This window comes from Melozone crissalis, unplaced genomic scaffold (assembly GCF_028551555.1).
Source record: "Melozone crissalis strain CALT ecotype California unplaced genomic scaffold, PUWL_Pcris_2 ptg000023l_1, whole genome shotgun sequence".
In the NCBI taxonomy this organism is placed as follows: domain Eukaryota; kingdom Metazoa; phylum Chordata; class Aves; order Passeriformes; family Passerellidae; genus Melozone; species Melozone crissalis.
In genome coordinates this window covers 5964133-5987868 of record NW_026535801.1, presented here as the reverse complement: position 1 = coordinate 5987868, position 23736 = coordinate 5964133, and the positions used below count along the sequence as shown (strand labels likewise).

The 23736-nt window shown below is 50.8% G+C and overlaps 1 protein-coding gene across 1 annotated transcript; it reads right to left on the bottom strand.

Moving 5' to 3' along the window:
* RAMP1 (receptor activity modifying protein 1) lies at positions 1-21894 on the bottom strand. Its single transcript, XM_054277926.1, has 3 exons — positions 21805-21894; positions 10242-10380; positions 1-738 (listed from the first exon to the last, which is right to left on the bottom strand). Exons 1-3 carry the CDS (start codon positions 21842-21844, stop codon positions 483-485), a joined length of 435 nt encoding a protein of 144 aa, XP_054133901.1. The 5' UTR covers positions 21845-21894; the 3' UTR covers positions 1-482.
* Between the last annotated feature and the right edge of the window lie 1842 nt (positions 21895-23736).

Sequence of the window (23736 nt, the reverse complement as noted above, 5' to 3'; positions counted from 1 at the left end):
TATTCCCGTTCCTTGTTAGTAGCCCCAGGGCACCACCCGCTCCCACCACCGAACTCCCCGCGTTGTTCCCCAGCTCCCAGGCAAACCCAGTCCTTGTGCGGGGGGCTGGGGGAGAAGATGCCTTTCCACGTGTGGGGGGAGCCCAGTACAGGACAGAGAGGAAGCTGAGGATGCTCAGGTGCCCCCAGACCCGCTGGCAGGATTTCAAACTCCCCACACCCCCCCTGGGGTTTTTCCCTTTACAATTGCCCCGCTCGCACACGCTGGAAGCGGCTGGGAGAGGCGGAGCGGAGCCGGTGCGGGGGGAGCCCCGCGGAGTCCCCGCTCCGCCCAGCACCCACCGCTGAAATGCCATTTACTGGGAAACAGCGGGCACACGGGCGGAGGAGCAGCGGTGCCGATGCTGTCCCTGCCGCCGGGGCTCGGTACCCTCCGGCAGCTCTTCCCAAATCCAGGGAACACCCGCCCGTCCCTCCCCGGCCCTAGACGATGCCCTCGCTGCGTTTGCTCCGCCACACGACGAGCGCCGTCATGAGCAGGGTGACGAGCACGGGCAGCACGATGAAGGGACACAGCACGCCGTTCGGGGGGTCGTGCAGCGCCCGGCCCGACGGCGAGCAGTTCCTGAAGTATTGCCTGTGCACGGCCACGAAGAACTCGTCCACCAGCCGGTTGGGCCAGTAGCAGTCGAGCTTCTCGGCGATCAGCGCCGTGCAGTTGGTGAGCTCCCCGTAGGTGCTGCAAAACAAAACACGGGGACACCGGCTGGCACCGCGGTGGCACCGCCACCAGCGCCCGGCCACGGCCACACCACCCTCCCACTGTGCAATATCCAGTACTGTATCCATTATATGCAGTGTATATAAAATACAAAATATATACTGTGTAATTTATGATGAATAGAATAGAATAGAATAGAATAGAATAGAATAGAATATCTCCTGTATATAATATACATATGTATTATATATATTATATATTACAATATTTATTATATATATTGTATATGTTATATATGTATGATACATAATATATATACAATGTATATATTATATATAATATATACATTGTATATAATATGTACATTATATGCAGTGTATATAAAATATAAAATATATACTATGTAATTTATAATGAGTAGAATAAAATAATATATATGCATTATATACTAAATATTACAATATATATAATAAATATTGTATATATTATATATAGTATATATGCTATATATATTATATATTGTATATATACTATATATTATATATACTATATATTGTATATATATACAATATATACATATTGTGTATATATATATAATATCTATATACAAGCATATATGTTGTATATATGTATTATATATAGTATACATTGTATATATACTATATATTGTATTATTTTATTGTATATATTGTAATATAATGTATTTATTATATTGTATATAATATGTAATATATATAGTATACATTTTATTTAGAATATATACTATATATATACACTATATATAGTGTATATAGTATACTATATATACTATATATAGTATATATTATACATATATATTGTTATATATATAAATGTATATTGTATATGATATGTATACAATATATATTGTATATATATTGTATATATAATATATATTGTACAGGGAGGGATATATTATATGCTTTGGCATATAATACACCCCTCCCTGTACAATATAGTATAATCTGTTACAGAAGTGTGTACCTAAGATTCTACTACAGATTTGAGTTCTTAAATTTTGTAGCCATTTTTTGAGTTTGCAGCTGGATATATCTAGCCCCATAAAAATATATAGAGGGTTTTTGAAAATTTATGTAACCTACAAAAATATATGGGGTTTTGAGTTCATAGCTAGGAGGTAAAAAGGTAACGGTATTTTAAATTCCCACAGTTGATGGCAACTTTTAAGTGCTCACTCACAGCCAAAAGCAGTTTTCATTTATGAAGTGACAGTGGTGGTGGTGGTTTAATTTACAGAAGGAAATGAAAACAGAAATAATATTTACAGGAATACCAAGAAGCAAGTTTGGAGGGTTTTGTTTGGTTTGTGTTAAATTTTGCACAATTTCCTGGCTGAACCGGTGCTGTTAGAAAATACAGGCCAGACCCACATTTTAAGCAGACTTTCAGTAAACCTGTCCCAACTTGGCCTTCAGAGCTTGTGTGAGCTCAGTCCAAAGGGGGACAGAAATAAATACATTGAATCTACTTTAAAATCTCCTTTTAATTTGCCTAAAACTGGGGAGGTTGCATAGAAACCAGATGGGCAGGCCCACAGCCCATCCCTCCCGTCTGTGACCAGCAAGTCTATTTTTCCATTTTTTAAAAATACCTGGAAAAGCAACCCTGAGCCAGAGCCACTGTCCCTGTGCCAGGCCATCCAGCCATGCTCTGGAATGACAGCTAAACCCTCCCTGCTTCAAAAATGACATCTAAACCCTCCCTGCTTCAAAAATGACATCTAAACCTTCCCTGTTTAAAATTGACAGCTAAATCCCCCCTGCTTTAGAACTGGCCATGCATAAAAACCCAGATACAATTTCTCCCCCCTCCATCCCAATTAGTCACGTCTAATCCTAGAGCAGCAAAGCAAAGCAAACCCCAGCTCTCCAATTAAAAACCTGCCTGGGGGAAAGAAATATTTTGGAAGCAGCTTCCCAGCCCCTGTGCACAGCCCCAGCACAGCTCCTCATCTGGGGTTTGGGGTTTTGGGGCAGGCTGTGCCCACACAGCCAGAGATTTAATGAACAGGGCCTGCAGCTGCTAAAAGCAGCTTCTGCTCAGCATCCCAGTGTGCAGAATTACCATTTCCCGTTCATCAGCATCCTTAGGAGATCTCAGGAGCTGCAGCAACTTCAGGAACCAGAGGGAAAGCGTTAACAGGCAAATAAAAGCTATTTTTAAAGCTGAAGAGCCATAGTGCAGCTGGCTTAGCCCTTCCCTGGCTCCAACTGCACTTCCATTGGGATAAATCACTGCTCCCATCAGTGCATGTGAGACATGCAAGGAACCAGAGCCCAGCAGGGGCAGCAAATGGAAGGATAAACTGGCACTGCCCTTTCCAGGAGGCAGCAGCGTATTCCAGCATGTGAGGATGGAGCTGAGGAGAGAGCTGGGCAGCCACAGCCCCAGCAGCAGCGTGGGGACACAAGGAGCTGGCCATGGAGGGGTCCCTCCACCTTAATGGGGTGACTTAACACACCCTAAGTCTCCTGTCCCTTCTGGTTTTGCTGTTTTCAGTAAAGCCCCCCTGCTCCAGCCGGCACCTTCAGCAGGAGCAGGGTGGCATCTCTCACCCTCTGGCCCCACACACCCCTGAGGCCAGTGGGGAGTGACTGGGAGGGTCCCAGAGGGAAAAGAAGCTGTTTTCAGGAACAGGTGCCAGGGCAGAGGTGACACTGAGGGCTGCTGAGCTCCTGGCCAGGGCAGAGCAAGGCTGGTGCTCCTCAGGAGCTGATTTCTGCCCTTGGTACACAGAGCTCACCTGACTAGGGCACTGCTATCCATCAGCAGCTAAAAGCAAAGCTGAGCTCTCAGCTATGGCCAAGTGCTCTCATTTATCCCACTGAATCTCACAGATCCCCCAAACAGCCCTGTGAGCCTCCATCATCTCCTGTCCATCCCAAATGCACCAGTCACAGGGCACTGGGGCCCTTCTCCTGTCACAGCAGGTACCCACAGAGGGGATCCATGGGCTGGGAAGGGACAGCCAGGGTTAACCCCAGATCCAGGCTGCTCAGGCTGCCCTGGCAGACAGGATGAGGATCCCCCTGGAGAGCAGCAGTGTTCCTGCCTGGGCCTGGGTGTGCTCTTCCCTGCCACTGCTGAACGTGTCCCACTGCCTGTGCACAGCAGCATCTGCTGCTCTCTCCTCTCACAGGCAGGGCCACGTTACTGTGACAGCACAGGCCAGCCTGCTCCCACTGGGAATTCAGCCTGGGCTCTGGGGAAATCCCTCAGGGAGGGGGAGTTGTTTTCCTGCCCTGCTGTTGCCACCCCAGAACTCCGTGTTCCCCCCACACCCAGCACGCTCAGCAGGGCAGAGCTGAGCCAAGGCTGCAAGGATGAGCCTCAGGCACAGTTAAACTCTCTGGAGAGAGGATGCTCTGCCTCAGTGGGGGTAAAGCAGCTTGAACTTTACCCTGTTTGTGAGAGTTCCCACGGAGGGATGGAGAAGGGGGGGGGTCACACTTTGCCCACACGGGTGACATCAATCTCTACACAACAATTATTTTGCTGATTTTAACAGCTTTGCTTCAGTTTGGTTTCAATAAACAGGGCAATATAAATAACTTCCCTAAATAGCTATGTAGGAAATAATTGGATGCAGCCCAATTGGTGCAGACCCCACCCCAGGAAACTGAGGAAGCCAGGGGGTCCTTTCTGCATCCCCTGACTCAACAGGAGAGCCTCCCTAACAAGCTTTGCTCCAAGCTTCCTTTCTGCCTGTAGCAAGCCTGGAGCCAAGCTTCTGGCTTTCAGACAAGCCCACAGCTCATTTGCACACCTCCATCTCCCAAACACCATCTCCTCCACAAAAATATGAAGCAGCCACTGTAGGACAGCACTAGGAGGAGGGCAGGTTTTCCCAAACAATCCCAGCACTGCCAGGAGACAGACACCTGGCCCTGAAAAGCTTGGCTGTGCTTTGGAGTATTTTTTCCCTACCTGAAGTGAACTGCAGTTCCAACTGTTGTCCCTGTCGCCATGGCAATGGTTTGGCTTTAAAGGATGCTGGGGCTGGACTGTGAGGGATGAAGGGCTGCAGGCAGGATGGGGATGGGAATGCTGGGAAGCAGTCAAAGAATGATTTAGGGTTTGATGGCATCTGAATGCTTATACTGCTATAAATCCTAAGGAATTCCTCTGGGGTTTTTTATCACTGCAGCCAAGGCTGGAATTGGCTCTGGCATTCATTCCTTGACAGCACTTGGATGTGGATGGTGCTGCACTGGACTGGGGTTCACAGGACTGACAGCTTTGGTTTTTTTTTTCACTGTGAGTATCCCAGTATTTCCTATCCTCCCTCATTTCCCTCCTTCAGAAGGGAAAAAAGAAAATACCACAAGGCTTCACTTTTGTTTTGCAAATTAAAAGAAAACATTGATTTCCTCCTCTGCAAGGCTGCAGGGAGAGCCTGGAGCCAGGCTAAAGGGGTATCCAGAAGGGACCTGGCAAGCTGAAGATAAATAAGCAGATAATGAGATAATAAGAGAATGGATCAATCTATTTTGTGGAAATAATGGACAAATAACCTGAAGACAGAGTGTGAGTGTGCTGCCAGCTGGGAGAGCAGCTCCATCCCTGGCTGCAGCTGTCAGAGCAGCACCATGATCCCCCTGGTGAGCTCCTTTCCCCCTGCAGCTCCGGGGAAAGCATTCCATGGAGATTTTCAGGAATGCCACAGCCTGGATATATTTGGGATGAAGATGCCTGGCTGGGCTGGAGTGACACCCACAGCTGTGGCAGCACTCAGCACCCTGAGCATCCCCCTGTGCACAAACCCTCCTGCAAATCCATTCCCTGGCCAGGGCCCTGCAGGACAAATATCCCCAAGTCATCAGCGCCTGCTGACGCACTCGGGGTGGGCAGGGCAGCCCCAGGCTCCACATCCCTGAAATAGCTGCCCCCAGGGACACCACAGCTAATCCCCCTGGCCCAGCCACCACTCCCAGGGAGCTGGAGCTGCAGTCAAGGCAGCCAGGCTGATTTTGGGACAAGGCACTGGGCACAGCTGAGCCCCTGGCCACAGCTCAGCCACCGAACAGCCGGAGATGCAGCTCCAGTCTGGCTGTTGAGTCCAGGGCAGCCAAAGTGGCAACAGCTCACACAACTTCCCTCAGCCCATGGGAAGAACTTGAAATATCAAAATCCACCCATTTTCCTTAAATAACCAATGCTGAGAAAGCCAGCAGAGCTCAGGGGGTTGGACAAACCTTCCCAGAGGGTTGGTGCTTGTCCGCATGGTCCAACCCAAGCCCACCCAGCACTCTGCTCCAGGGAGAGCCCCTGGCTGCATCAGAACAGCAGCAGTGGTGCAGGAGCTCAGCTGATGCCTCTGAGGGTGAGGTGGGAGCAGTGGAAGGAGAAACCTCCCAGGGAAGATTAGACAAAGCAGTTTATGTGTTAAACTTTTTATCTTATTGGGAGCAAACTTCTTTAATTTCTTTGTTTTATCAATTTCTTCTCCTGTTAACTCAGTTGTTCAACCTACAACCAACTGCTAAACCCATCCACAGAGCAGCATCTGCTGCCTATAAACAGGACCAGCGACCCACGATTACAGACTGTGCTGAGACAATTCATTTATCAGATTGAAACACGGGGTCAGAAACTAGAGGATATCTACATTAATATTAAGCACAGAAATTAGCAGGTATTGATTAGGAATAGGCACATAAATGATGGACATTGCTTAATATTTGCTGCATCCTTGGTCTCAGGAGAAGGGAAAGGAATACATGCAAAACAGCAAGAATGAAGCATGCCTGATAAGGGGAAGGATGTTTATCAAGAGCAGGATACAGAATGCAAGGATGCTGAGATAATGAGGCTCCTTGGGCCTCTCAAACCAGATGAATCTGGGTGAATCTCCAGCCTTGGGCAGCGGCCAAAAGATCAGTAGGCATGTGCAAGGCAGCAGGGTCAGAGTGTCAGCCCTGAGGAAGACAACTTTACTTCATCCCCTAGGACCCCCAGAAACAACTGATAAGCTGATTAGCATGCAAAGAAGAGAGGGAGGGGAGCCAGGAAATTATTTATTGTGCACCTTGATACATATGTAACATTCTAGGGGATAAAAGAAACCCTGAGTGAACAGGGAGCAGGCATGGCTTTGTGGAGATGCCCCCATGCCAAATAAAAGCACACCCACTTTAAAACTCATCCTGTCTTTGAGTTTTAGAGTCTCTGTGTGTGTGTCAAGATGTTCCCATCCTCAAGTGAGCAGGAATGATGGAGCTTAGGGCATTTCCCTGCTAAATGCAGCATCCAGGGAATCATCCCAACATGATGCTGCTGGTGGTACAGAGGCAGGACCGCCCAACACTCCGCCTCGTTTCAGACAGGTTTCAAGCACTGAGATGCCCTGGTTTGGGGGAAGATCTGCAGAGAACAGGCTCTAGGCAGGTGCTTCATTCCCATTTCTTTATCTCACACCTGGTGGAAGACAAAATCCTTCCCCCAGAGCCAGAGGGGTGACCAGCCAGCTGTGTCCCACTCCTGCTGGGACATCTTCCCTTTCCCCAAAAAGGGGATGGAGATTCCCACACACATCCAGGGAGCAAGGTGCTGAGCCCACCCACACCCCAAATCCTTGCAGCTGATTTACTGCAGTCACTGAACTGTTTCTGCCCAGTTTTCCCACTGTTCTGGGGGCACAGGAGGATCAGAGGAATGTCATCTCTCAAATAACCCTGAGCCATGTGTTTGCATGGAGCAAATGGACTCAGGCAATAAAATTAAACCCTGCAAGCTTATCAACATTTCCTCCAAGTGCCTCAAGGGTAAGGACTTCAGCTGAAGCTCTTTAGGAGACAAACATGAGAGATAAAGAACAAGATGGTCAGGGCTGGAACAACATCAGCAGCCCTGGGCATTTCTGATGAGGCTTCTCAAGACCAGAAACCTCCCACAGTCTTCCAGCTCTCTTTTCTTCCCCTCCATTCTGCCATGGATCAAGGGGAAGGAAAACCCAACAGTATGTTTAGAATCACAGAACAGAATCATCAAGGTTGGAAAAGACCTCCAAGATCTTGAAGTCCAACCTTTGATGGATACACAAACGTGTATCCCTGAAGAAAGGGCCATGAAGCAGGAAACCACAGAAATCTCACCAAACCTCCTAATTTTTGTGCAAACCACTCATGGCACACAGCACCACCTGCTCCCTGTCTCCAGCTGACCCCCATCCCTGCTGCTGTCACATGAGCTCGTTTTTGTTCTGCCACTTCATTTTCCCAGGGAAAGGCCATGGAAAGGCACAAGATGGAAAGTCAGCAGAAGGGGGAAGGAGGGGGGTTGTTCCCTCAAGCCCTCACACCAACACACAGCCACCCCTGACCAGTCTTTCAGCTTCAATCAAAACCATCTCAGCAGATCTACACCGTGGTGGTACCAAAAGATTCAGCTCTGCTGACTATAAACAGGAAAGAGCTAATCCTAAGAAAGCACTGTTTGCAATAAAAATAAAACCAAACCCAAAGGAAATTCCCCAAAAAACCCAACAAATCATCACAGTGCATGTGTGGGGTGTCCCTCTCCACCCTCCTCATCCCACAGAGATGTTCCCAAGCATTCCACCAGGGAAGCAGGGCTGCATCTCCTGTGCTCCCAAGTCATAAATCCCAGCTGGCTCCCTGACACTGATTACAAACAGGAGGCTGAGCAGGCTGCTGCCACTGCCTTCCCACTGCAGCCTCTCCCTGTAGTTGCTTGGGAAAATCAACACACCACTTGTAGAAGCAGGGGCTGAACCAGCAGCTCTGGTGGGACAGTTTGGGATTTTCTCACAGCCAGGTTCTGAGGACATCTCAGTGGGTTATGGGGTTTTCACACTGACTCAGGGGGTTTGGAACTGTCTGGAGAACCAGAGTGCTGAGCAAAAATGAAAAACCTCCTGGAAAATATGTCCAACAAGCTGTGAGCCCTCATGGTGGGGATCCCAATCTGTCTCTTCATTAACCCATCAATCTCCAGCACACTGCAGGGCCATGGTCTTCTCCTACTGGAGCTCCAGTCCTGTGTGATGAAGTATGGTCACCACCCTGACTTCCAAACCCTCCTTGAAATCCCTTCAATCCCAGAATGGCTGAGGCTGGAGATGACCTCTGGAGATCCACTTCACCTTGTCCAAACACCCCTGCTCACACAGGGCCACCTACAGCTGGCTGCCCATGACCATGTTCAGCTGCTTTTTAGTATCTCCAAGGATGGAGATGCCACATCTCCCCTGGGAGATCTGTGCCAGAGTTTGGCCACCCTCACAGTGAACACACATTTCCTGGTGTCCAGAGAGGACACACGCCTCAGTTTCTGCCCATGCTTTCCCACCAGGACGCTTTCCTGGCTCAGGTTCAACCTGGTGCCCACCAGAACCCCCAGGTCCCTTTCTGGTTGTCTTAGGTTGGAAATGCAGGATGGATGTGGCTGGAGGTGTATATTCTATTTGCCATCTGTCAGAGGTGGGGCAGTTGTCTTCTGTTCTTTGGGCAGTTTTCTTTATCTCTTCCACAACCCATCCTCCCTGCAGGAGATCTCTTCGGTCCATGGCCAGTGAGTGTCCCTGCATGGCTGATAAAATTCCATCATCTCATTGGGAGATGCTCTGCCTGGGGGAGGAGCCAAGTATTCCTGCCTGGATCCAATCTGAGGTTTGGAACAGCACAGCAGCCTCTGCCCACTGCATTCCCAGAGGAGCAGCTTTCTTCTCCCCTGCATTCCCAGAGGAAGACCAGGCCCATCTCCAGCACCCCTGGAGCTTCAGAGGAAAACTCCCCCCTTGTGCATGGGATGGGACTGTGCCACCACCCTGACACACAGGGGGGCAGCTCCTGTTCTGACTCTGGCAGTGCTGTTCTGTATCACTGCATTTTTATTTTATTTTTCCTAACAAAGAGCTGTTATTCCTGCTCCTGTATCTTTGCCTGAGAGCCCCTTAATTTCAAAATTGTAACAATTTGGAGGGAAGGGGTTTACATTTTCCATTCCAAGAGAGGCTCCTGCCTTCCTTAGCAGACACCTGGCTTTCCAAACCCACAGACTGGTTTCTCTCTGGGCAGCTCCAGCCCATCCTGGTGCCTGGGGCTGCTCCTCCTCAGGTGCAGGACTTTGCTGAACTTCAGGAGGTTCCCAGCTTGCTGAGACCCCCGTGGGCAGCAGCACAACCCTCTGTCCCATCACCCACATTACAAAGGAAGACATCAAGCAGGACAGAGGTGACCCCAATGATCAGCGCCCCCAGGCCTGGCTGTTCTGGCATTCCCAACCCACCTCACCCAGCACACACAGGAGACAGTGCCAAAAACCCCACCAAAGCCTGGGCACACAACATCCCCTGCTCCCCGCTCCAAACCCTCCAGGTGTGACCGGGCTGGAGAAACCCGCTGGGGACGCAGCAGGGACAGAGGCAGGGCAGCAGCAGCAGCCAAGCAGTGACACCAGGGCGTTCCCCCACGAGACAAACCCCAGAAAGGCAGAGGGAGGAGCAGGGGGGGCTCACTTACCCCACGGTCTCGTCCCAGTCACACCAGAGGCGCTGACCGATGCCCTCCATGCTGTGCTGGAACTCCTTGAGGCAGTAGTGGCGGATCATGGCGCCGTAGTCGGCCTCCTGGCACGCCGTGGCCGCGATGAAGTGCTGGGCTGCAAGAGACGCCAGGGCTGTCAGCTCTGCTGGCCCACAGAACTGCTCAGGTTTGAGCTTCTGTGTTTTTCAGGGTCTGTGCTGCTCTAGTGTGTGGGTCTGGGCTTCATATTAAGGGATGGTGAGCTCTCTGCACAGAGTAGGGAGACAAAACAATTCCTTCTCTAGCTGGGGACCAAGGACAACTGATCCAAATCTCAGGCCCAAGAGCACAAACAATGGCAGAATAAAGAGACAAAACCAAAAAGGATAGGATTCATAACCTAAAGCTGTAACTGGACAATTAACTCCAATATGCAAATGGACCAGAACTTATAAAAGTGAGAGACCCCATGACCGGTTGTCCATTTGTGACCATTTTGGTCCATTTTGGATTCACGTGGGCCGGGCTCTTGTGCTGCCCAAGGTGGATACAAAGAGGAAATCCTTTTAATAAATCCCTGCTTTAACTCCGTCTGGCCTCTGTTCCAGGTCAGCCTTCACAAGCATCACCAGCCCCAGCACAGCCCTTTCCTCACACAGAGCACCTGCCAAAGCCCTGCTGCCACCAGAGCAACACCAGATCTCCAAAACCACCACCACCACCACCACCTCCTCTTCCTCCTCCTCCTCCTCCTCCTCCCCCTCCCCCCCCCGGTTTGATCCCCTCCTCACAGGCCTGGGGCACTGAACCCTCCCAAGTGCCTGGTGCTGGTAAATCAGTTATTCAAGACATGCTGGGAAACTCATAAATCAGTAAGGATGTGGATTTATTCTCTGCTGACCACCCAAAATGCCTTTGGACTTCCAATGTCCAGGTTTTGGGCTTAAAGCACAAGTAAGGGTGTGTGGGAGCTGGGGAATAAGAGAACCCTGCTGCTGAGCCCTGAAAAATGACCTGCATGGTGCCACACTTGGGAACAAACATCCACCTCTGATGGAGCACAGGGACACACACAGGGACATCCATCAAATCCACCCCTGGCTGCACAGTGCTGATTGAATTCCCTCCTGGGAATGTGCCCCTGCAACTGCTTTAAAACAGGGACAAAAAGGTGCTGCTTACAGCCTCAGGCACAATCAGTGCAATGCTGCTGGTGAGGAGAAGGGAAAGGGCAGTGATGCTACAAAGGGAAGGGGAAAAAACCCTTTGGGGGAATGGTTTAGTGAGGCTGGCTATAAATAATAGCTCTCCCTTGGTGCCAAAGTGCCAGCTAGTGCCTCTGCAGCTCTGGAGTGCAGGCAGGCACCACATACCACATCTATTTTTTGCTACGTGTGAATAACTCCGTGCTTTATTTTTATCTGATTTTTTTAACACAACAGGGCTGAGCTGCTTATTTAGTGGCCAAGGGACATCACCATGAGACACCATCCTCTGCAGCCTCCAAAATCCTCAGAGCATCCTATGGCAATGGGTGGGAAGTCAGGAGCTGGTGGGAATTTGGGTGGAAGGGCCCCCAGAGCCTTGGCTGATGTTCCTGGATGGGTGCAGGGCTCCCACGCTGCCTCTGACAGCAGCAGCCACTTTGGCCTGACTTGAGATAAAACCATGGGAGCTACTCAGCCAAGAGAAGTTAAAGAGCATTAAACCCTCAGTGCTGCAATGATAAAACTCAGTTTATCAAAATCTCAAGCTCTGCCTAGCTGACAGCAACCAGGAGCACAGCCTCAGGCAGGGATAAGCCCTGCTCCCAGATGGGAGGGTTGACATGCTGAAGCAAAGCACCAAGAGAAGAAGCAGAAGCAGCAGAAGAAGAAGAGGAAAAAGAAAAGAGGAAGAAGAAGAGGGGGAAGAAGAGGAGGAAGAAGAAGAGGAGGAGGAAGAAAGAAGAAGAAGGAGAAGAAGAAGGAGAAGAAGGAGAAGAAGGAGAAGAGGAAGGAGAAGAAGGAGAAGAGGAAGAGGAAGAAGAAGGAGAAGAAGAGGAAGAAGAAGAGGAAGAAGAAGAAACGAAGAAGAAGAAGAAGAAGAAGAAGAAGAAGAAGAAAAAGAAGAGGAGGAAGAAAGAAGGAGAAGGAGAAGGAGAAGGAGAAGGAGAAGGAGAAGAAAAAGAAGAAAAAGAAGAAAAAGAAGAAAAGAAGAAGCAGCAGAAGATGATGAAAAAGAAGAAGAAGAAAAAGAAGCAGAAAAAAATGAACAAGAAGAAGATGAAGAAGAAGAAGGAAACAAATTGACATGAGGCAAATGTAAAGTGATTTACAGACTGCAAATCTCAGTCCAGACAGGCTGAAGGATGATTGATGGCCAGGAAGATTTTCTCCCCATCTCTTCCCATCTGGATGAGCCAAGTGAAGGCTGAGTGAGCACCAGTGTCCCAGGGAGGCTCAGGAGCACCCCGGGGTCACCCCTCGGTGACATCCATGCACTGGGCTGTGAAGGACACGTAAATATCACAGCCATCACTTGTCTGGACAAGCAGCTTGCAGAGGAAATGCTGCTGGGGAATGTGTCAGGTGCAGAGCAGAGCACAGCAAAAGGACAAGGGAGAGCAGGGGAGGAGAAGGGATTAAAAGGCAGAAAGATGAGTAGCCAAGGGGATTGAGGAGCACAGGAGGAAACAGAGCAGGAAGGAGTGAGTGAGACATGCAAAGCACAGAGAGAAGTTGAGGAAGGCGAAGCCACTTGAGGAAATTCAGCAAAAACACCTTAACCTTGAGTAGAGAGAGGAGAAACACTGAATAAACCATGGGGAAGAAGCAACCACAACCTGGCTGCAAGAAGCAGCAAGCCACACATAGCCAGCATGAAAATCAGCCCTACCATTAAAAAACAACCCAAACCAAGTGAAAACCAAACCCTGGGGAGCTTTAAGCACTTGCCAATCCCAGCAGCTCAGAGGATGCAGCTCTGGAGCCCCTTCAGAGGCAGGTGAGCACCTTGCTGTGCCCCCTGGCAGCTCCTCAGTGCCCCCCTGCCCGTCCCACCAGGACCTGCTCCTGGAGATGCTTCTCCTACACCTACATGTGGGCTCTGCAAATCCCTTGGCCCCAGGGGCTGGGGGAAGCAGAGCCACCAGCCAGTGACCTTCTGCAAGGACACTGCATTCTGGCCATGGTGAAGGGCTCTTTTGTTTCAGCAGGGCCTGTTGTGTCAGTGCTGTGAGGATGGAGCTGGGCACAGCCAGGCAGAAAAGCTCTTTTGTTTCCAGCTGACCAGGAGAGCTGACTTTAGCTGCAACTGCACAAATCAGGGTCAAAGTGAGAAGCTCCTGCCACGTTTCCACATGGTGCTCACCTCACCCCACAGATCCCTGCTGCTTCACAGATTTTCCTCCAGCTCCACTGCAGACTTCAGGCTCAGGGTTTGTAACAACAGAGGGGAAAAAAGCAGGGAGGGATTTTTGTATCTCCTGGCTCTCCTTCCAGAAGGTTTCCTTCTGCTGATGGAGATGGTGTAAGTCAGCTGCAGTGAGCTGTAAATAACTCAGCTCCAGAGCAGGCACAGCCCTGCACTCAGCAGCATCCATCTGGGCAGGCTGCAAGGAGCTGCTGGAGAACTCAGCTCCACAACTCCGCTGGAGCAAGGCTGAGCTGCCTCCCCTCTCATGGGCCCCATCACTGCCATTCCCTCAGGAAAAACGGCTGCAGGAATGCAGTGCTCCTCTGGGAGCATCCCACTACAGCCCAGCTGGGTGATTAGGTGCCACAGGGACATGAGGAATCACAGAGCCCTGGATTTGGGTTGGAAAGGACCTTCAGGTTTATCCAGTGCCACCCCTGTCATGGGCAGGGACACCTTCCACTATCCCAGGCTGCTCCAAGCCCTGTCCTTGGCCACTTCCAGGGATGCAGGGGCAGCCACAGCTGCTCTGGGCACCCTGTGCCAGGGCCTCAGCATCCTCACAGGGAAGGATTCCTCCCCAGTATCCCATCTAACCCTGCCCTCTGGCAGTGGGAACCCGTTCCCTCTCCTCCTTTCAGGAGAGTTGTTGATGAACAACCTTCCCTGCTGAGAGAATCCCTGATTGCCTGTGAAAAGATGCAGCATTAAGGACCCTTGGTTTGCTCCTCACAGGAAACACCTGGAGAACAGTGGTGAGGAGGTGATTGAGAGGATGGTTCTGCAGGCATCCCAGATCCTCATGATTGCCCTGGGATTGATGTCCTGGAGAGTCCCAGCAAGCATCCACCAGGACTCAGCTTACTGAGGGTTAGCTCTAAAAAGCCTGTCACACATTTTATTTCAGGAGAAAAACAGTGTTGGTCCTGAAGTGTTACAAAAATTTCAGGAAGAGGGAAGACAACTGGACTCTCCTACTGCACTTGTCAGAGCTGGAGCCTGGACCACAGATGTGAGCCCACACATCTGTCACAGTGATGGTTCACCTGCAAAATTCCTGAGCTTTCTGTGCCAGAACCATCCTGCACTTCACATGAGCACCCCTCTGCACAATCCTTTGCTCTCTGGCCTTTTACCCCCTCAGCGTGCCAGGAATCCCAGGAATTTTTGGGTTTCTCTTGCTGGGATGTGTAACCAACCCCAGAGGGAGGACTGTGGAGCTTGAGAACATATTTGGGGATTCCAGACTGGCACAGCAGCATGGGATGTTCCCCTTTCCCAGGCAAGTACCCCTGGTGGTGTTGGGTGAACAATGAAACTGTTTGACAACACCTGCAGGGAATTCACCAGAACATCCAGCTGGACCGTCTGGATTTTTGTGGGGAAAATGTTCAGGGCTTCATAGCAAAGAGCAGGAAATAAGCAGATATTCCTCCAAAAGCTGGAGCACAAAGATGGCAGGTAAGTGCCAAGTGACACTGACTGCAGGGCTGGCACACGTGGCACCAGCACAGCTCTGGGCTCTGAGAACAAACATCCCAAAACCTTCCCCTGGGCTTCTCCCAAATCCTCAGAGCTTCCCTGTGAAATGAGCAGTGCTCTCAGCAAGCCCCAGATGGAGACAGGCTCTTTCCTCTCCTCCTCAAGGTGGTGGTTTTGCTGCTTTATTCAGAACAAGCCTTGTGGTCTGGAGCTGGCTGCAGAGTCAAACACTCACAGGAGGGTGGGGAGAGGACACGGGGCAGGAGGCAGAGGATGAGTGTGAAAAACATCCCAGTCTGCAGCCACAAAAATGGGAAACTGGCCCTTCCAGCATCTGCAGAAACCTGGGAAGGGTCTGGTACCCTCTGTAATCCTTCCACTAGGGCTGCCACAGCTCAGCAGAGGCTTCAGAGCCCACAGACAGCCCTTGGTTCAGCAGGGAAAAACTAAGCTGGTGTTCAGCTGGAATGCTTTTTATGGGACAGAAAACTGCAGGGGCTGGGGACAGCAGGGGCTGGCCCAGCACTGTGCCCTCCTCAGGAGCAGCTGCCCATGCTGCCAGCCCAGACAGGGTTATTCCCTCTGGGAGTTGCACAGGGAATGGAGTTTTCAAGTCCCTCCTCCTGCCCAGCTGGGATCCAGCAGCAGCTCCAGGGGCTGAGCACAGCCTGGGAATGGGGACGGATAAAAGGGTCCAAGCCCTTTAGGTGATCATGGGGGAGGCAGAGACCTGCAGGATCATCCCATTCCCAATCTGCTCATGGAGCCTCAGGAGCACCCTGAGGTCCCCAAACCAGGCAGCTCCTGCCACTGTCCCTCAACCTGCAGCACTCCCTCTCCAGGGCAGCCACTCAGGATGTGAATTAAAAGGGAATTAATGGGATTTGTGAATTAAAAGGGAATTCATGGGATTTGGGGGGGTTTATGTGCTGAAAGGGAGTGGGGGTTTTCCAACACAGTGAGGATTCTGGAGGCAGCGCAGATGCTGGGAGGTTAGGGGGAGATCTGTCCATCTCCAAGCACTGGCAAGGCTGATCCCAGGATTTCTTGGACAAGCTGCCCAGGCTCACTTAGAAAACCCCCAAAGGAGGATCCCCCTCCCTGCCTGCCCTCTCCTCCAGGGGCTGCAGATGGAGCAGCAGAAGGAGAGCACAGAGCTTGAACAGGGCATGGACACAGGGACAGAGCCCTGCTGGATGGAGCTCCCCTGGGAGCTCTGCAGATGGAGAGCTCATCCCCAGTTCTGCCTGTCCAACAGCTCCACTGCCACAAAAGGACTCCAGGAACGCAGGATGGGGGAGAGGCCACTCAAGCTGAGAGGGGGAAAAACCTGAAATGGGGAGAGGCAGGGCTGGGCTACAGCCCATGGTGGCTTGGGAGGCAGGGGACACTGGATCCAGTCCCTGCTCAGGGTGCTGGGGACAGGCCCTGTCAGGGACCTGCTTGTGGAAAGCTTCCAAAGGGGCCAAAGGTTTCCACTCTGAGGGAGTGCAGCACAAGATGTGCTGGGCCTGAAGAGCCCTCTGGGGCCCTCCCCACAAACCACTTTTATATTAAGGGGAAGGGCACCCACAACCCAAAGGCCTTTAATGTGATTTATTAACTCCCTGCTCCTGGAATGGTTATTCCCTTCATTTTATTACACTAAGCAAAATAAAGAGAAAGCTGCTTCTTTTTTTCCCAGCCAGCACAAATGAGGTATTTTGCATACAGCTGAACATCCTCATGGAACCCACAAGGATCTCCCAGGTTTTTAATTTGGCACAAATCCTGTTGTGCCTGCAAAGGAAGGAAGTGATTTACCCCTCAAGCTGCTACTTGGATGATTTGTAGGCATTTACTTTTTGCTGGGTTGGGGATGCTTGAGTTTTTGTTGCCATTCTATAGCTACTCCAAGCATTGTAAGAGGGCACAAAATAAACTGCCTAAAAATAACTGTCAGGGAATTATTAGCGGGAAGCTGAGGTAGGAGCCAGCTGCCTGAAAGCAAAGCCTGCCTGGGGGCTTTTGGGGGCTCAGAGGTACCACTGCACTGTGAGACTCCTCTTTCAAGTCCAGTATATAATTATAATTTTTATCATTGTCTTTCATTTGGGCATGGATTGGATGCTGTAGGTGCTCCATGAAACACTGGACTTGAAAGAGGAGTGATATATGTGATATAGTTTTAATTCCAATCCATGCAAAATTCCACGTAACAGCTCCTGTAAGATGCAGAATATGGGATTGGAATGGAAATGCAAAATCAAGGTTTGTACTGTGTAGCCCAATGCAGGGCAGTCCTGCTTAGCTGGGTGACTTTTTGTGATAGAACATTGCTGTTAAATAATATTAACTACTAAATACTCTGAAATAGGCTGCTCCAAGGAACTGCATGAGTGTCTTTCCCTCCTTGCCTCAGTTTCCCACCTTTCTTAGCCTTGTAATCCATCAGAGGCTGCCAAGCACATTTCCAGGAATGGGATTTCTCTTACATGTCCCTAGACTTGATTCTGCAGAGGACAGAATGACAAATACTTTTATTTACCCACCCAAATTCACTCACTAGGCAAAATAAAATCAAAAGCAGCCGAGAAGGGAGGAAGGAGAAAGGAAATCAAAAGCCAGGCATGCTGAAACCCAACTGCTGGCTGGCTGCACATCAGGGGAGGGAAAAATGTGCCACGAGCTGTTAGTTATAAAGATAATTATATCCTTGATGAACTGCGGGGTCTTTTGGAAAATAGTTCTTCTTGATTGAATTAATGGAGGCAAAGCACAGGCTTTACACAGGCACTGGCACTGTCTGCACAGCCCTGACTTTGCCCACTCCGAGGTCAAATCATCTCTGGCTGTGGCCACCATCAAGAGCAAGGTGGAAGAAAGGAGGGATCCCCACTGGATTCTGTGCACCCCAAATCCAGGGGCTGAAGGGAACCAGCCACACCCCCCCTGCATTCCCAGGCAGGACTGTGGTGTCCAACATCGCCATCCCAACACCTCAATCCAACGTTAGAGCAAGGTTTAGAGTTATTTTTAAAACATCAACAAAGCACTGGATGCCACAGATCCCTGGTCTCCAAGCCAGGGAGAAAGCAGCAGCCACCACAGTCCAGATCTCAGGAATGTTCTAAAGGCAAATGTACTCTCCTTCCACCCCCGGGATTATTTTTTCCTCCAGCTATTTCAGTTGATTGAGGCTAAAATAAGAACAGGGGAAAGCAACACCAAGGTTAAAAGTGCCTGGCATTGGTTTGGAGACAACACACAGTGATCCTGCTGGTTCAGGTTTCAACGTGTGTTAAACACAGGTTTTCTGCTACGTGGGACAAGCAAACATTTTATTGAATTACCTTCAAGATAAAAAAATCCCTGCCAGGGCAATCTAATAGATTTCCCACGAAGAAGCACATATTGAGTAAATATAAAAATCTGTTGGGGAGAAAACCAAAATAACCTCACTGTCACCTTGGTGCACCCATCACAGGCTGCACACAACAGCGGCTTCACTGAACACTTTCAGCACTGAGTTTCCAGGCTGAAATCTGCTGCTGAGCCACGTGAGCAGCCCAGGAATCACCAGAATCATTTGTTTTCCTTTCCAACAGAGACTTCTCAATGTGGTTTTTCCCCCTTCCAGCTGAAGAGATTTTGCACCTCTCTGCAACTCCCCCCCCATACACAGCGCTGCTGCTTTCCCTGCAAACGTTTCCTAAGCGATACAGGGATGCCCAGGGGGGTCACTCTTGGCTGAAATTGGGGGATTTCCACCCAGGCTGCTGCCTGCCTCCTCAATGGGGTGCTTCTCTGTTTTCACATCCCCAAAAGCTCGTGTTTTAAAAGCACAGAGACAAACAAGGGACTGAAAGCATGAAGCAGCTTCATTAGTGGATTTGATGATTAAAAGCAGCCAGCTCTGTGGGCAGCTTAATGGCAGACAGGGATGAAGATTCCCTGGTGATCACCCACCCACAGCAGGAAATGACCTGGCAAACCCCAGCCACTGTGTTTTAGAGGAGAAAAAGGCATTCAGCTATCTGAGCGAGCTGACACGCTGCATTTCCCCTCTAATGGGCTTTTAATGCTCCTCTCGCTCCAGCCCAGTGGGGTTTTGGTCCTTGCTTGGAGCAGGGTCTGTGCTGAGAGGGGCTCTGACCACAGCCACGGTTTTGGGGCCCAAACCTGTCCCAAATCCCCCAAAAATGACAGAGCCAGACTGCAGCCAGTCAGGGAGGCAGAACAAAGTTGCCAGAGCAGAGCAGGAACTCTGGCTTCCCAGCCAAGACCTCCCTCAACTCTGCCACAACGCCAAGGTGCATTTCCAGCCCTGTGAAAAGGTGAGAGATGCCAAGCCCATCTTTAGCCATTACGAGGTCTCATTTCATTCCAGCCAGGCCATGGCATTTGTATTTGCATTACCCGCAGCCTCCCGGGTCAGCACGAACCGGAGATTGTGACGCCGCTGCTTCACGGCTCTTAAACTCAGCATCGCTTCAGGGTTAATCAATGCAACCCTGGTTCTCAAAGCCAGGAGGTTTCCTGAGCACATCCCACAGCCACCAAATCCTGCAGGAAAAACAACCGGGCACCTACGGGAGCGCTGCAAGGAATTACAGGGTGGAGGAATGCTGTTGTCCCCATCCACACGCTTCCCTTTTGATGCATAGGAAGTTCTGAGTCCTCTCCATGCCAGAGATGCTCTCAAAGGAGGAGGAATGTTTTACTTCATTGTCAGGGATTTCTACCAGGGCACTCTGTAAATATTGAGGGTTTTCTCAGAGAGGCAACAGCCTTAAATACGAGTTTCAATGGAGCTTCAGCTTCTGTAGAGGAGGCACTCAAACTGCAATCAGTGGGAGGCATTACCGAGTGCGCTTGGGCTGAGAGAGGACACAAAGCACTTTAATTCCTGTTTTCCAGGAGAGGTCATACACAGTACCCAGAAGTTTTGTTTTTAAGAAAGCATCTGTAGGCTACACAAACAGAAAAGACAGACAGAAAATGCAGGCAATCAAGAAGATATTAATGTTTTACTGACCTTACCTGCAACTGCCTCTTACCTCCCACAGTGATAGTTCTCTACACCCAAGAGAAATCCAAGCACTGCCCTTAAGCACCAAACCACAGCACAGAGCTGAGTGTGGTGCCGATCATCACTGCCCCAGCAACAGCAAGAGCCTGCCCCATCCCCTCCTCCCTGAGCAGCCTCTGCAGGACGCTGCAGCCAAAACCCAGAAAATGCCTCGTTTTGCCTTAATGGAAGTGGTTACCTCGGGGTACAGCTGGATCCCTGGGCTGCTGAATGACACTGGGGTTTTTAGGATGGCTGATTCTCTGACCATCACTGCTTTTTAAAGACTGCACCAGTGGTGAAGCTACTTAAAGCTCAAGCTTTAAGAGTAAGTTTTTTCTTTCATACTCTTCCCTTTAAAAAAAAATAATCTCACTTTAAAACACCTGCATTGGTGCAAATCACCATCATTTCTGAGCATTTGGTTGCAATTTCAGTGCAGCCCTGACAATAAAAGCAGAAAAGTGTAAAAAGGGTGGATATTTTCACTAAATGTGCTCCAAATACAAAATCCCAGGAGGAGAAGGTACTGAAAAACACATCCACAGCACCAAGGTTAGCTGCCACTGGGCACCTGGCTCACACATCCCGCTGCTCCCGAGCCCACTGGAGATGGAAAGGAGCAGCCTGGAGTACTTTTGAAAGTAACAGCTCCCCGACCAAGAGAAGGAAGAGTCGGAGAAAGGGAGCAGACAGAAATCCTAGCTAGCAGCAGTTAGTGCTCCCTGCACAGGGCTCTGCAGCCAGGAACGTGCAGCCTTTCCCTGCGATCCAGCAGGGGAATGCGCCTCGTCCAAGGGCACGGGCTGCTCCTGCCCTGCACAGCTGAGGAGTAGTAAATAGTTAATTACATGCACAGATCAGCACATTATGTGCAGCACGGCTCTATGCATTATTCACAGGGGCTTGGGGGAGAAACCGGCACAGGGGAGGGAAGGGAAAGGAGAAATTTGTGCTGCCTCAAGGAGCATTTGATTTTGTGGAAGATCAGCGCTAGGACGAGGGGCTGCGGTTTCCCTTTGGAGCACCTTAAATAAACACACTTTTACACAGCACCAACACCCCTCCGAGCTTTTGCTGCGGGTACACGGGTGACAAGCACGGCACAAATCTCGACCTGTTGCACTGAAATGCCAGGGGCAGCAAAGAAACCGAGGCACGGTGCATCCCATGGAAACAACCACACAACGCCAGCGCTTCCCACCGCACCGCCGGTAACCCCAGAACATCCAACCTCAGCACTCTGAAGGGGCACTTCTGGCTGCCTCCTCTTCCCTGAGGCTCAGCAAAGGGAAGACACACTCCAAAGGCAGTAATCAAACATTTGCAACAAAGGCATGGACAGGAGGCAGAACTCGCCTCGGTCCATCTCACCTAGCCAGCAGGGAATCCCCCACAAAGCAGGCTGCGTCCCACAGCATCACCGCCTCACTGCTCCCGAGGCCAAGCGCCCTGGAATCGTTTCTCCTTTTAATTTCCCCACTGCTGTGTGGCCAGCGAAGCCAGGCTGGAGCCCGGCTGTGCCTCAGGGAGAGCGGAGAAGCCGCGGGGAGGCGGCGGGAGCTGCCCGCCCCCGCCCAGGGGGAATCCCGGGGAGCCCCGGGGAAGCTGTGTCGCGGCGGCCGCACTTACCCAGCACGAAGCAGAGGAAGCGCCGCGGCAGCAGGGCCATGGCCCCGCGGCAGGAGCGGCTCCGCTCCCGGGGCCGGGCGGGCTCCGCGCCCGCGGCGCTGCCAGAGGGGCGGGCCCGGGGCGGTGCGGCCCCGCCCGACTCCGGCCCCGCTCCCCCGGCGGCAGCGCGGGGCAGAGGAGGGAAAGCGCTCCCGTGGGGCAGCGGGATGGAGCCCGGGCTCTCCTTATCGCCCTCTCGCAGCCCAGAGGCGCGGCGAACGGAGCGAACAGTTCCGAAGGAATGCACGGAGCAGGCCGGCTGCCTCCCGCGCCTTCCCTAACCCCGCTTCCACCTCCTCCGAGGGGGTTTCACCCCAGCTAAAAAATCCTGCCTTCCCCCTCTCTAGGGCTGAACCTACACATGGAACGCGATTTTGAGGAGGAATGTTTAGTGGATCCTGCTTTAATTGCTATCGGAGTGTAACATCGCTGCCGAGCTCCTACAGCTCCACCTGCAGCTCGTTCCCGAGCTGTGCTGAGCAGCGGAGCCCGCCCGGGCTCCTCCGGTGCTCCGGATCACGATACGCCCTTGGGCTCAGGGCAGGACTCTGCCTGCAGCGCGGTCACTGCCCCCCAGCCCGCTTCTCTCATGCCTGGAGTCAGCTCTCCCTTCCAAAGATCAATAAAAACGGGAACGTGAAGGAACACAGAGTGTGCTGACTCGAGTCTTTCACATCGTGCACGCTTCTGCTTTCCTAGGAGGAACAGAACAGAGAGCCAGCTCCTCCTGAACTGTTAGCACCTGCCTGATCACAGAGCCGAGCCCGGGGAACACAAACAGCAGCAGCTGCCGGGAATGAGGTGGAAGAGCAAAGCCTGGGAGTGCTCCCATCTTGGCAGACCCAAAGACACCAAAGCTGAGGCCTCACCTGCAGCACGGCCCAAAGCCACAGCTCTGAGGCAGCAGAGGTCTGCAAACAGCACAACATGGGCCCAACTATTTTGAAGAACAAATGTTAACCTTTATTGACAGTAAACAAGGCTGTTCTTTCCAGCAACAATTGCAGCAGGGTCTAGAACAAAGTACAACAAAGAGACTGAGTAACTGAAGGTGAGCTCTGAGCAGAATCACCTTCTCTTAAATGTATTGTGTACTTGTTCCTTAATATAGAAAATGGGGATTCTTTTTCTCCCCATTATTTAGTAATGACTTGGCCATTTCACACCTCCCTCATGAGGAAAATAAAATTATTATAAGTAATCATCTCCCACATAAAACAGCAGGAAAAACATACTGTAATAGGAACAATTAGGACTACAGAGCCCACGCACCACTGGAAAGCCAAACAATCACTCCACAAGGAAAGCACAACACATTTCAAGGCTGTTAAAACCTTACTGACTGAAAACGCTTCCAAACATAAGATTTTAACATTTGGGGGATGAGTTTCTGTCCCTATCTGCAACCCTGTGAAAGTCAGACTGGAGATTAACAGGAAGACTTTTTCCTTTTTGCAGGAAACCTGGCAGTGGCACTGCTAGGAGGTACCCAAAGCAAGGATGGACAGACACATTTTTGGGATTCTGGGCTGTGGTTTCACACCTTCAGCTCGCTGCAGCTTCCTGCAGTGCCACAAGATCGTGAAAAAGGTGTGAGAAAAAGACAGGCACAGTCTGGTTGTGTCAGGTTTCCAGCCCAGAGCTGGCCCCCAGACAGGAACCATTAGTGCTGGGATACAGAAAGGAGCCCCCAGACAGATCCCATCAGTGCTGGGGTGCAGAAAGGAGCCCCCAGACAGATCCCATCAGTGCTGGGGTGCAGAAAGGAGCCCCCAGACAGATCCCATCAGTGCTGGGATGCAGAAAGGAGCCCCCAGACAGATCCCATCAGTGCTGGGATGCAGAAGGGAGCCAGGGCTGGGATTTCTGGATGGATCAGAGGCTACACAAGGC

Excerpts from the sequence above, each read along its gene's own strand:
- RAMP1 (XM_054277926.1), bottom strand. The coding sequence starts at position 21,844 with ATGGCCCTGCTGCCGCGGCGCTTCCTCTGCTTCGTGCTGG. Across the intron at positions 10,381-21,804 it reads CTTCCTCTGCTTCGTGCTGG|CCCAGCACTTCATCGCGGCC; the intron begins GTAAGTGCGGCC and ends CGTCTCTTGCAG. Across the intron at positions 739-10,241 it reads GACTGGGACGAGACCGTGGG|CACCTACGGGGAGCTCACCA; the intron begins GTAAGTGAGCCC and ends TTTGTTTTGCAG.